Below are 12,522 nucleotides of genomic sequence, written 5' to 3' on the forward strand. Positions count from 1 at the left end.
GGGGTTGATTGTGTGTCTAGCACAAGTTAGGGGCTGAGACTTCAAGAAATATTCACGGAAACGTGCAGAGTGAGGGGCAGCAGGGATCACAGGGGTAGTGGGTCAGGAAAGGTTGATAAAGGAGGTGAATTTATGGTTGGTGGAGGATAACCAGGGTGGTAATAAGAAGCAGAGTAAATTAAATTTCGGCAGGGGAAACGGTATGTTTGAAGACTTGTGGTGTGGTCCCAGTAGGTGTTCTCAGAACTGTAAGTTGTTCAGTAATGCTGGATCAGAAAACACTGTAGGAATGGCCGTAGGAAAATGGGGCCCAGATAATAAAAATCCTAGCTGTGTCTCTGAAACCGTGATAAATAGCTTTATGATATGTAGCCCTGGCCAAAGACAACATGAAGGGAAATGATAGACTTGTCTTATCTTCTTTGGTGTCCTTTGCTCAGATGTTCTCTGTATCTAGCAATCAGAAGGATCCTGACAAATAGTTGATATGATGTGATGTAAAGGTATCAGCTACTGTTAAGTGTGAAGGATAAAAGGGCTCTACTTTTATGAAGGGCTGTTTCCTTAGTAATATTTTTATGTTATGATGGCATAATGCTAGGAACCCAGATTGTGAAGAGACCTTGCATATATGTAGAAAGTGAAGGAGCATTTTGAAAATGGATTTATGACTTGGGTGACAGGAAAGCTGGAAGAACATGGGGGAGAGACATTTCTGTCCTCCATACCATTGGATCACCATGCTAGCACATTATGTTGGCCTTGTGTCAGATGTTTAATAATGGTGGTTGAACACGCATTGCATAGACATAACTTATAATAATATTTTCTAAATTATTTGTTGTATGGTTTGGGCACCACTGCCATCTACTTCATATCTGTGATGAAGCAAAGGTTAAAATTAGAATAATTGACCAAACAGAACATCTTCCAAGAAGGAGCAAAATTTTAAATAAAACTAATTTATAGTGCTTAACTTTAAGTTATAGAAGATTGAATTTTTTTATTGCTTTAGTGAATACACACAGACAGCAATAAAAATATTTTTTAGTTGAGTTTATTGAATTTAAGTATTATGAAGTAATAAACAAAAGGGACTTATTCTTGATAATTTTTCTATATGTTTGGAAACCATTAAAGATTGTTTTGATATCGAATAAAATTCAGCTGTTAAGAGACAGAGAGAGAAGGTGTGTATGTGTGCCTGTGTTGCATTGGATATAGCACAAGGATGAAGTTAGAAATCCTTTATTTTACTTTTTTTTAGGTGCTGGTGAATCTGGGAAAAGCACAATTGTGAAGCAAATGAAGTAAGTAGACTTCAAATATTAAATGTTTTTTTTATGTTTAAGTGTACCCTTCCATCAAAGGAAGTAAGTTGTTTTGTGTTTTTCTTTTTGTCTCATTAGAATTATCCATGAAGCTGGTTATTCGGAGGAGGAATGTAAACAGTACAAAGCGGTGGTCTACAGCAACACCATCCAATCAATTATTGCTATCATTAGGGCCATGGGGAGGTTGAAGATAGACTTCGGTGACTCAGCTCGGGCGGTGAGTTGTTAAATTCATTAGAACAGGCCTGTTGGAGTACAAAGAATAACTTCCATGATAATACCATACTACATAACGTAGATTTATCCACGGTCTCGGGACCCTTTTATAAAAGGACAGTAGTGAATGAAGTGAGTCAGAAGCTTTAGAAGTGAGGACCTAAGAATACACAAGATTGTGTAATCTTCTTTTTGTAACTAGAATTTTTTCCTTATCCATCAGGTGATTTTGACAACTCCATAACCATGCAATATTTTCTGTATAACATGTGATACTGGGTACTCATGTATTTCCATGATGATTTTTAGTAGTTACTATGGAGTTTAGTAAACTTCCTGTGCTGATTCTCTTCAGAATTTTTTTTCATAATTTGGAATGCTGTTATAATCTAATTATTTTATTTATGCCCAGCCTAAAAAGCAGTCTAACCTCATATAGTGGAAATGGTATAAAATCCTGCCTGTCTTTGAATAGGAAAATATTGGCTGTTAGAAAACATGCATCAGAATTTCAGAGCTAAAGGGATTGAGGACCTTAGGAGACCTGCAAGTTCCACCCCTTTATTTTATCGGTAAAGAAACTGGAAGCCAAGACTTGACAAGATAGGAAGACTGGTAACCAAGGTGAAGATGGTAACCAAGGCACTGGACCCACACTGACTTCTTTGGCCTGATAACACATTTTGCATTTGATGGCAGCAACCCTGGCCTAATCCATATGACACTTTATTTTTCATTTCACTGCACCCGTTTGCTTGCTTAATCTGTTTATTTAGAGTTTTATTATTTGTGTGTTTTTTTAAAACTGATTTGTTTTTAATAACTGATAATAAAACTTGACCTTCCCATAAAACTTTAACTGAAACTCTAGCTTAAATTTTAACATTTTTTTTTTTTGTGCAGAGTAGGTGTACTATTACTACTATGGCTGCTTTTTATAGTGCTTTGTATTTGTGTGTGTGTGTGTGTGTGCGCACGCGCGTGTGTGTGTGCGCACGCGCGTGTGTGCGTGTGCATAACATCTACCTATACTAATACCATGAGGATTTTTTATATTGAGACTTTTTCTTTTCGTCTTCTTAGTGTCTGGTCAATTTTTTTTAACATTGAGGCTTTGTTCATGCTTATAGAAAAAAATGAAAGAAAACAACATTAGAAAATATATATTGGGGAAATCTAAAATAAACCTGGTTTATTATTTATAAATTATACTAACATATCTTTGTAAGTTTTTGGTCCATATTAATTTACTAACCATTTCCTTTTAAACAAGAATTTAAAAACTTAGTGTTAATGAACTAAAATGTTCAAGTAGATTTCAAGATTATTTTTAATAGTAATTCATTACATTTTCCTGAATCCTTTATTTATGGAACAAGATTTGATCATATCCAGACATTTATGCATTTATTCATTTAATCATTTTTATCTTTATTCATTTGTCATTGATTCATTCAACAAATGCTTTTGTTTGTCTTTAACAGTGGGGAACCTTCCTTAAAGGAGAAAGAATTGATGTAGATTGTAGTTTACATCAGTTCCACTGACAGTGATTTAAATCGTTTATCGTATCACATATAGGGTATTCTGCATTTAGATGTTATATGTGATAATTTAGAAAGATTTTGTAGCCTCCATTTTAGGAGGTGATTGAAGAGTCAGTGCAAGCAGTTTTTTATGAAGTCTTTTTATTTCATATTTTTCTCTCAAGGACTTAGTGACAGGTCTGACTTGAAGTAACTGCTCTGTCACTACAAACTTTTTTTTTTTTTTAAGTTGCCCTGCCTGCCTCTCCCCCCTCACTCCGACCCTCCCTCCCTCCCTCCCTTCCTTCCTTCCTTCCTTCCTTCCTTCCTTCCTTCCTTCCTTCCTTCCTTCCTTCTTTCCTTCGAGTTCTGATGCTTTGAAAATCTACGTGTGGGACTTTTTTTCTCCTCTTTGTTTCACTTAGTGCTAGTTTGAGTCACTCTTCTTAGACTGTCTAGCTGTAGCCTAGTAACTGTTTCCCTCCTACCTTCAGACTATTCCTTCTGTTTGCTTTAGCCATTATTACTAACTCCTTCACACATATGTCTTCATGTTCTCAGGCTGGTTTTGATTGGTTTTGTGTTCTATTTAAGCTTTAAAATATTTGGAGGCTTTTGGAATTGTGCTAAGAAATACAAAGGTGAACTAAACATGTACATAAGGGACATTGGAACTTGAAATTGAAACGTGTAAGAGTTTTCTAGACAAAAGCCAGGAAAAAGCATTCTGTGAATAAGAATATATTCAAAGGCTGAATATATTTCTATTTCTCAAATACCAGTTCTTGGACATATTATCCCTGAGTCGAAGGTTAACCAGATATTTAGTTGTGATAGGAACAACAGATGAGCTCTCAGAAAGAAAGTGATGTGAATAATGTTTTCTAACAACTGTGTATCAGTGTTAACCAGAGTCTTGCAAACTTAGATATTATCAACATTTGATTTTTAATGTCTCATGCCTGAAAAATATTGTCTTCCTTTTTTTTCTTTTTTAGTTTTTATTTTCCTGTTAGTGAGGTGGGAAGTCTTTGTCTTTTAGTATTTCTTCCGTGAATTCCTCTGAGTATTCGTCATTCAGTGCTGTTAAATTACTTGTTCTTTTCACATTGATTCTCTTTAAATATAAGGTATATTAACCTTTCTTTAAGTTTTCCAGATAATTTTGCTCAATATGTTTCTTTCAATTTTTTTAAATAGCAGTAACTTTGTTTTAGAACTCTTAAATTTTTTTGCATTAATTCTGACTTCGCTGTATCTTATTAGAGAGATCTTTCTCAAACTTCCAATTACTTAAATACTCTTATTTTTCTAGGATGTTTATAGTTTTATTTTTTAGACTTATCACTTCACCCACCTGGAAAAGTTATTTGTGTCTCTTGGTGGGTGGGATCTAAATATATTTTATAATCTGATCATCCTTTGCCCCTACAGCCATTGCTTAGTGACTTGAAAATTCCTCCTGTAGCAGCAAAATGGATGTTTTTCTGAACCCCATTTTTTTCCATTGATGTATTCTTTCTTTTTTTTTTTCCAGATCAGTCACTTGTTAAATTACTTAGCCCTTATAAGTGTCTTTTATTACAATAAGATGGAAATAATGACATCTATCTGGGAGGGTTGTGAGAGATAATGACATAGTGAACATCAAGCTTTTACCATGTCTTGTTCATAATAGATGCTCACTAAATGTTTATTGCTCCTATAGTTGCCATTTATAATTATTATATTACTGTCATCCTTCTCAGAATCAATGTATTTTACTTCCTCTTGCCTCATAGGGTTAATTGGTATTTGGTAGGGTAAGAGCACTCATTCCATTGTTTTTTTTGTTGTTGTTGTTACCAAAATGTGAAGTTGGTTTTGCTTTTCTCTCCAGGTGAACTTGAGAATCAACTTAATGCCCCACATCCCTGTTGAAACAAAACAAAAACAGTCTGTTGGTATCTTGATTGGAATTACATCGTAATATGTAGGTTAATTTGATGAGAATTGACTAAAAAGATGTAAAACTTACAGAAATGGTACTAATTTGCTGTGGTATGCTTCATATTTGGCAGTTACCAGATTTGCAAAGCAGATTACACATTAGTTATTTAAAATCAGAGGAAACAAAATTGTTTTCAAGGATTGCATAGAGCAATCAGATTTTGTGCTGACTATCCTTTCAAAACTCTCTCAGAATGAGTTACTCAATCTGTGGATGATAAATTATTGTTTTTAATAATGGGGAGTTAGGGAAGCATTATGTAGGAGCCTATTAACATGTCTCAGGCATTGCATCATTTAAAATAGTGCTCTCTTCAAAGTGTGGTTCATGAATCTGTGTCTGTCCACAAGCATGCACGTGAGTACAGGAATTAAGGAAAAGAATTTACATTTAATGCAATTGGCAGAGTAATTTATATGGTAACTTTGATAGTTTAAGAAAATAGGTTTATATTTTGTGTGATTTAAATTTTATTTTGAAACAGATTGGAAATAAAAGAGAACAAAACATAGGACTGGTCCTTTGTCATGGATAGTTTAAGAAGCACTTACTTGGAATAATTTAGGAAACTGATTTGAATTGACTGAAAAGACCTCCCTTTCTCCCCCCAGCCTCAGCATAATGGCTACTTTTCGGTTTTTCTAATTTTGTAGTGTATTTCATTAGTTAGTTTCTGTTTGTCTGCCTAAATTGCCAGATTGTGTCTGAGAAAGGTTGTAACAATTTACCTTCCTGTCCTGTTTCCTAGAGTGCCTTTTCTTAGCACTCTGGGTAGCCAAAATTTAGAAATCTTAATATTTTTAAAATACTGGCTGATTTATTAGTACCTGTTATCTCATTTTAATGTGCATTTTTAATTTTTAGTGTAACTGCAGTTTTCCATATACTCTACTAACTATATTTTTCTTTCTCTTTGTCAGTGACCTGTTTTATGCCTTAGTCATTTACCACTTGGATTCTTGGTGTGTTGATTATGTATGAAACCTTTGTCCACTAATGTTCTTTCACATGTTGCTTATTGCCTTTAAATCTTAGGGTTTTTATTTTCTTACATCTTCCTCTGTTATTTCTTCCATTATGTTTAAATTTAGAAAATCTCTCCAAGATTTACTAAGTATTCATACTATTTTAAATGCTTTTTTTTAGGGAAGTGAATTTTAACATTATTTCATGTGTTTGTTCTTTAATTACTCTAAAATTTACTCTGTGGTATGCATGAAGTTGAGATCTACATTATTTTTTTCCTCTTCAGGCAGCTATCTAATTATCAAGTAGAGTTGTGTTTTTTTCCTTAATCATATCCTATCCTACTAATTTACCTAGCCACCTTTATCATGTAATAAGTTCAGATTTGATCTTTTTCTATTGATCTGCATTAATACAAGAGTGTTCTACATATTGTAAGCTTTTAGTATATGTGCTGCCGAAGCGAGCACAGCATATTGTAAGCTTTTAATATCTGATAATTTTAGCCCTTCTTCCCCAGTATTCTTGGTCAAAATGTTCCTAGTCATTTCTACTTGTTATTTCTCCAGGTGAATGTTTGAATTGGTTTTATATTCTGGCTTATGTTTGAGAACTAAGAGGTTGTTATAGGATTATATTATTTTTGATTCTGAGGAAAATTGATTTTTGTATGTGGCTAAGTGGTATTAATCTTTCTTTGAAATGTAATATGTGCCTCGAGCACTGTTTTTCTTTTTTCCTCAATTCACATATCAGTTAGCACATATTTTTATAGCTCTTGACAACAAGTTTTATTGTCCATCCAGAAAACATTTAAGTATTTTTTTTATTTTATGAACTTGAAAATAAAAAAATACACGTATTTATAAGCTTCATAAGTATACGTATAAAGGCTAATTTTATGTAGCATATTTATTGTAATCTCTTGATGTAGAGAAGCTCATATTTACTGCAATTTAGTGAGAAATTTTGCTGTCTGCAATTTATTTAAAATTAACTTAGATTATTTTATTTTTAGCATTCCCCCATCGTGTTAAGCAGTACTATCGGAAAAAAGAAAAATGACTTCCTATTTCCTTGCCTCAGTCATTTTTACTTTGATTATATGTGTGTTTTGAGAGAAAAAAAAAATTAACGTCTATGTATTCTTAAAGCAATTCTTGAAATGTCTGGGATTGGCACCATGGACCATGGAGTGGTGACTTCCCTATTCTCAGGATTTCTTTAAAGATATACTAACTTTGATAAAAGCAGTATAGTGGACTTAAATTTATAGGAGTGATTATATCCTGTAGAAATTTGGCAGATTAAATATATGAGTAGTTCTCATATGTGGTATTCACTAATGTTATTAATGAAATAACTGAGTTAAGCCATTGGAACAAAAGATTTCCATACTTGTATCAGTCATGACATCAATATGTTATCATTGTGGCCAAAAATTTAGAGTTGTCACTATTTTTAAGACTACTTTATCATATTATTTAATCTCTATTATAGAAGGGCTTTCTGATTTTTTCTGTTTAAACTCTTAATCTCATTTATGATTCTGTCTGCAATATTAAAATAATCATCTAGCCTTTGCTTAAAAACTTAGTCTCTCATTTCCCCTCTTTTTTTTTTTTTTTGGCATGGCTTTGATTGTTAAAAAGTGTTCTTTGTATGGAATTGAAATCTGATATCTTTTGCCCTAAGAATTCTCTTTTTTATGCTTTATATCTAAATATGAAGTCTACTCTTACCTTTAATAATCCTTACTTCAAATGTCAGAAGACAGCTGTCCTGGTCCCTCAGAGTCTTCTCTTCCCCATCCCAAAAGGACTCTTCTGAATTCCCATAAAGTAGGTGACAGCCTCAGATGAAATGTGCTGTCACTAAATAAATACAGCATGCCAAGTTCCCTGACCCTCAGCGGGAAAAGCGACCCTATTCCAAGTCCCTTCACACGAAAGCCTTGCGTAACTTCTTCCTGAGTTCCCAGAGCACACAGTTGTATAAAGAGGCACTTACATTCTCTCCGCCATCTTATTTTCATTTAAGTCTTAGTAGCTTGAAAACATATTAAACATGGCTACATCCAAGGATTTTTCCTTGCTACTCACAAATAATTGCCTGGCAAATAACATTTCTTTCAACACACACAAAAGAGTGCCTGTGCTGCTTTACTCACCTGTATCCTTTCTGACTAAACTTCACTCTTTAGCAATCCCAATCTTTTTTCGACCCTATGTCACATGGTTTTGGTACACCCATGTTTAGCGTTCTAAATGTTCTTAGGTAACATTATGTTACATACATTTTGAAAAGACTTCATTCCATGGCCAGGTAGGATTGTTGTTATCATTCTGTAGTTTTAACATTTATCTTGTCTTGGACAATGGCTGTTGACTGATGTGTGTGATTGGGTGACCGGTTAGCTGTGAAACATCAAATGAGTTGCTTAACCACTCTGTGTTCAGAGTCTTTTTATACAAAACAAAAGTTTAGGTAGAATGATTTCTAAAGTACTTTTAGAATAAGTTTAAGAATAAGATAAGTTTAAGAATAAGAATAAATTTAAATAAGTTTAAATTTATTACCAGAAGGTCTAATTGATAGACCTCTGAATGTCCTCCTAATGACATGGTAGTGAATATTCTAATTAGTTTTTCAAGGAAAAGAGGCTATTTTACATTTTGTGAAGAAGAGACATTTTTGAATGTAACAGTACAGTTTATAAGTACACTTCCAGAGTTTCTCATGTCTTTTTCTTCAGGCTTCTTCCTAGACAGTTTGAAGAGAATGTGATCTTAAGACCCATACCAGAAGGCATTAGTGTTTTCTGTCAAGAAATTTTAATGAAATTGAATAAATATATCATAATGAAAGCTCATTAAAAACTACTTAAGTGAAAAGTGCTTTTCTGAAATGGATGGAGAAAATTCTGTGTGATGTTGTTTAATAACAATGACCAAATTTAGAAATTTCTCATATATAGACAGTTATTTGGAAAACTGAATGTTTACTGTAATTAGGTAAATGGTGCTAAGAATGAACTTGAAACCATGTTATATTGGGTTTTATTAAGGTTATTGTACATGTGTTACTTGCTTGCATGCATTTCTCTTGTGATTTACTAAAAAGGGAAACATATGCTTGAATAATATGTTCCCATGCTGAGATACTTAATTATTTTTCAGTATGGGTTCTATCTGAAAAAAAAAAAAAAGAAAAAGGTTCACAAATTGGCAGCAGAATGAATTTTACTGTCAGCTAATACGTTTGCTGTCCTGTGTCACCAAATGGCTTCTCTACTGTATACCTTATAATGTGTGTCATCACTTCATAAACATTTACTGCAGTACTTTGGGAAAATGCCCCTTGTTTAGAAAAACTAGGGATTGTTCACTGACTTAATGTAAAGCTGTAAGTCTTAGGCTACAGAGAATCTCTATGAAGATAGCAATTTCATATCTCCCCTGTTTTTAGATTAACTATGTTCTTACCTGAAAACTATAGTTAATCCAGTTTTATACTGTTTTGCTGTTATCCAGCAGTGTAGCCTCCACCCACATACGGTTATTGAGTATTAGAAATGTCTCATCTGAATTGAGATACGCTGTCTGTAAAAATAAATGTCAGATTCTGAACACTAAATATGTATAAAAATGTGAAATATCCCAATAATTTTATTTTGATTTCATGTAGAAATGTTATCTTAGGTAGAGGTTAAACAAAACATCTTATTATATTAATTTCACCTTTCTTTCGCTTTTACAAATATGGCTATTAGAAAATTTAGAAGTATATCAGTGTCTCATGTTGTATTTCCTTTGGACAGCACTAGTGTGGTTGATTACCTGTGGATCTTAATACTAAATATTTGTGGCCTCAAAACGTAAGGAAAATTTAATTAACTTTATACACAGCATTCCTTCACTTAAAATATTTTGCATGCTGTCTTCAGTATGCATTGTATTTCTACTTCATAGCTGTGTTTATTTTGTGTTTTTCTATGCCTGCATGAGCAAACACCTGCCCCCCACCCTTGGCCCATTGATTTTATATATATATATATATATATATATATATATATATATATATATATATATATATAGTCTCCTGAAAATCTGAGAAAATAGTTCTATGTGAAACTGCCTATTCCACATTGATTTCTCCCTTCTCTGAATTAAATCTGTTCCTTGTATAAAGAAGATCAGAAAGCTAACATTTAATTAGATTCTATCTTAAAATAATCTTTAATGGTGTTAGTGTGTTTCTTAGAAACATTTTGGGAGGGAGGGGTGACACATATATTATTTCTCTGTTTTCAAAACTGATCATTATCAGTGCACAAAAAACTGTGAGAGATCGTGAATAGTCACTTAATGGGTCCCCTCTTGAGTTGTAAGTGTAGTCTGTCATTCTTCCAGTTTTCCTAGTGCCTTGATAGCTGTTACTGATATTATAAAACATAGACTCAGGATTGAAGATTACACTCTTTTAGTTAAGCCAGTTTTTTAAGTGGTGCTATAGAGAATTAAGTTCTGACCCCAATGAAAAACAAAGGAAGTTCACTGTTGCACTTTTCTTATAATCTGCAATGCCTCCCTTTGTACTTTTAACCTGTAATGTGTCTCTCTTTACTTAAAAAAAAAAAAAATGGTCTTTGAATGTTCAGGATGATGCCCGCCAACTGTTTGTGCTTGCTGGAGCCGCTGAAGAAGGCTTTATGACTGCAGAACTTGCCGGAGTTATAAAGAGATTGTGGAAAGATAGTGGTGTACAGGCCTGTTTCAACAGATCCCGAGAGTACCAGCTTAATGATTCCGCAGCATAGTAAGTAATCGTAACTTTAGAACTAAACTATCATGAATAATTACTTGGAAGTCAAATATACCTCCAAGTCAATGCTATTGCAGAATTGGCTGACACATTCTTGTAAAACTCAGGATATTCAGGATGACAGTATTTGAAAACTTTATTTTTTGTGTGTAGATAGCATTGCAGTTATTTTCTCTGCCTTCAGAAGTGTCTCAAGAGACTCATGCTTATGTAACTCTAATTGAAACATGCAGAATGGACTTTTTCCAGTGAATTTCCAAGAAAGTAATTGGAACTTCACAAAGTTCACTCTGAATTTGGGTGTATCTCTAGTTTTCCTGGGACTAGCCCAAGGGGAGGGTAACTTATTTTGTTCTTTTTATTATTTTTTAAGTTTTATTTATTTATTTTTAGAGAGACAAAGATGGCATGAGTGGGGGAGGGGCAGAGAGAGAGGAAGACAGAGAATCCCACATAGGCTCCTCATTGTCAGCGTGGAGCCAGACACGGGGCTCAAACTCAACGAAATTGTGAGATGATGACCTGAGCTGAAACCAAGAGTCAGAAAGTTCAATGACTAAGTCACCCAGGCAACCCTGATTGTGTTCTTTTCATTATACTAATAGTGCCTGAGAAGAGTTACTCATCCAGTGACAGGCACTTTGTGTGTATGGTGAAGGGGTATATGGTGATCCCAAGATATCTTCTGTAGCTCTACACTTGAAAATTATCAACTGTATGTTCCCTGTTGCACTAGACATCAGTATTTTGTAAGAAAAATCTTCCCTGATTTTTTTGGATGGTGGCCACAGACAGTTCATAAAGCAAGTTGTGATAAAACCTGGTCAGGGAGTTTTCTGCTTGGTGATCTAGCAGATCACTTGACAAAAAAATCAAGTATTTGTTTCCATTATTTGACACACATACTCAGCAGAAATGTAAGGTATGAATGGCCTTGATTGGTCTTCAGACATGTGCTCTGCACTCATTTTGCTTCCCAAAGTTGTTCCATTTTCTTGAAAGAGCTGTTGGCTTTTAGGGACACAAGTGAGAATAAGATAGAAGATGATGGGTATTAGTAAGATCTAGGTAAATACACATACTTCACAGTGAAAAACAAACTGGGTATGGCTCTTCCTGATCACCACGTCGCATGTCATTGGTTACACATCAGAGTACTCAGTATGTGTCACATGAGTAGTTTAGTGCAGATGAGTAAATAATAGACATTTTTGTGCAACCCATGCCCATTTTTGTCATGCTCTATTTTCTGGTCTGTGTTTTTAATGCTTTGCCACTCTATACACCATACATGTTAATATGTACGTATTTTATACATGTATAAGTCACATGTTACTGAATATGTATTTCCACTGGTGTCCTCTTTGTCCTCAGTGAGTTTGACTCACTGATTAGGTCTTTGCCTCCCTGTTTTATATACTTACAGTACACAAAAATTTTTTTTTTCAGAACGCTGACAGATTTACATTTACTTTGAAGTAATTTGATTTGTATTTTTGTTGAAATTATTTACTTCCTGCCTCTGCCACTACACTGTAAATTCAGTAAGGTCTGCTTTTACCGTATGTTCTTTCTTCATTGCCTGACACATAATTGTCATTCACTGTGCCTTTGTTTAGTAATGAATGAACTAACAAACCATACTTTACAGAAGGTAGAAGAGAAA

The 12,522-nt window shown here is 33.9% G+C and overlaps 1 protein-coding gene across 1 annotated transcript in view; it reads left to right on the plus strand.

The window, feature by feature from the left end:
• GNAI1 (G protein subunit alpha i1) overlaps positions 1 to 12,522 on the plus strand; it is an 83,764-nt gene that overhangs the window by 53,442 nt on the left and 17,800 nt on the right. The window contains exons 2-4 of the mRNA XM_030307843.2: positions 1,268 to 1,310; positions 1,410 to 1,551; positions 10,693 to 10,850. Of these exons, the coding sequence (XP_030163703.1) occupies positions 1,268 to 1,310; positions 1,410 to 1,551; positions 10,693 to 10,850 (343 nt within the window). The remainder of the gene's footprint in view (positions 1 to 1,267; positions 1,311 to 1,409; positions 1,552 to 10,692; positions 10,851 to 12,522) is intronic.

This window comes from Lynx canadensis, chromosome A2, assembly GCF_007474595.2.
Source record: "Lynx canadensis isolate LIC74 chromosome A2, mLynCan4.pri.v2, whole genome shotgun sequence".
Taxonomy (NCBI): domain Eukaryota; kingdom Metazoa; phylum Chordata; class Mammalia; order Carnivora; family Felidae; genus Lynx; species Lynx canadensis.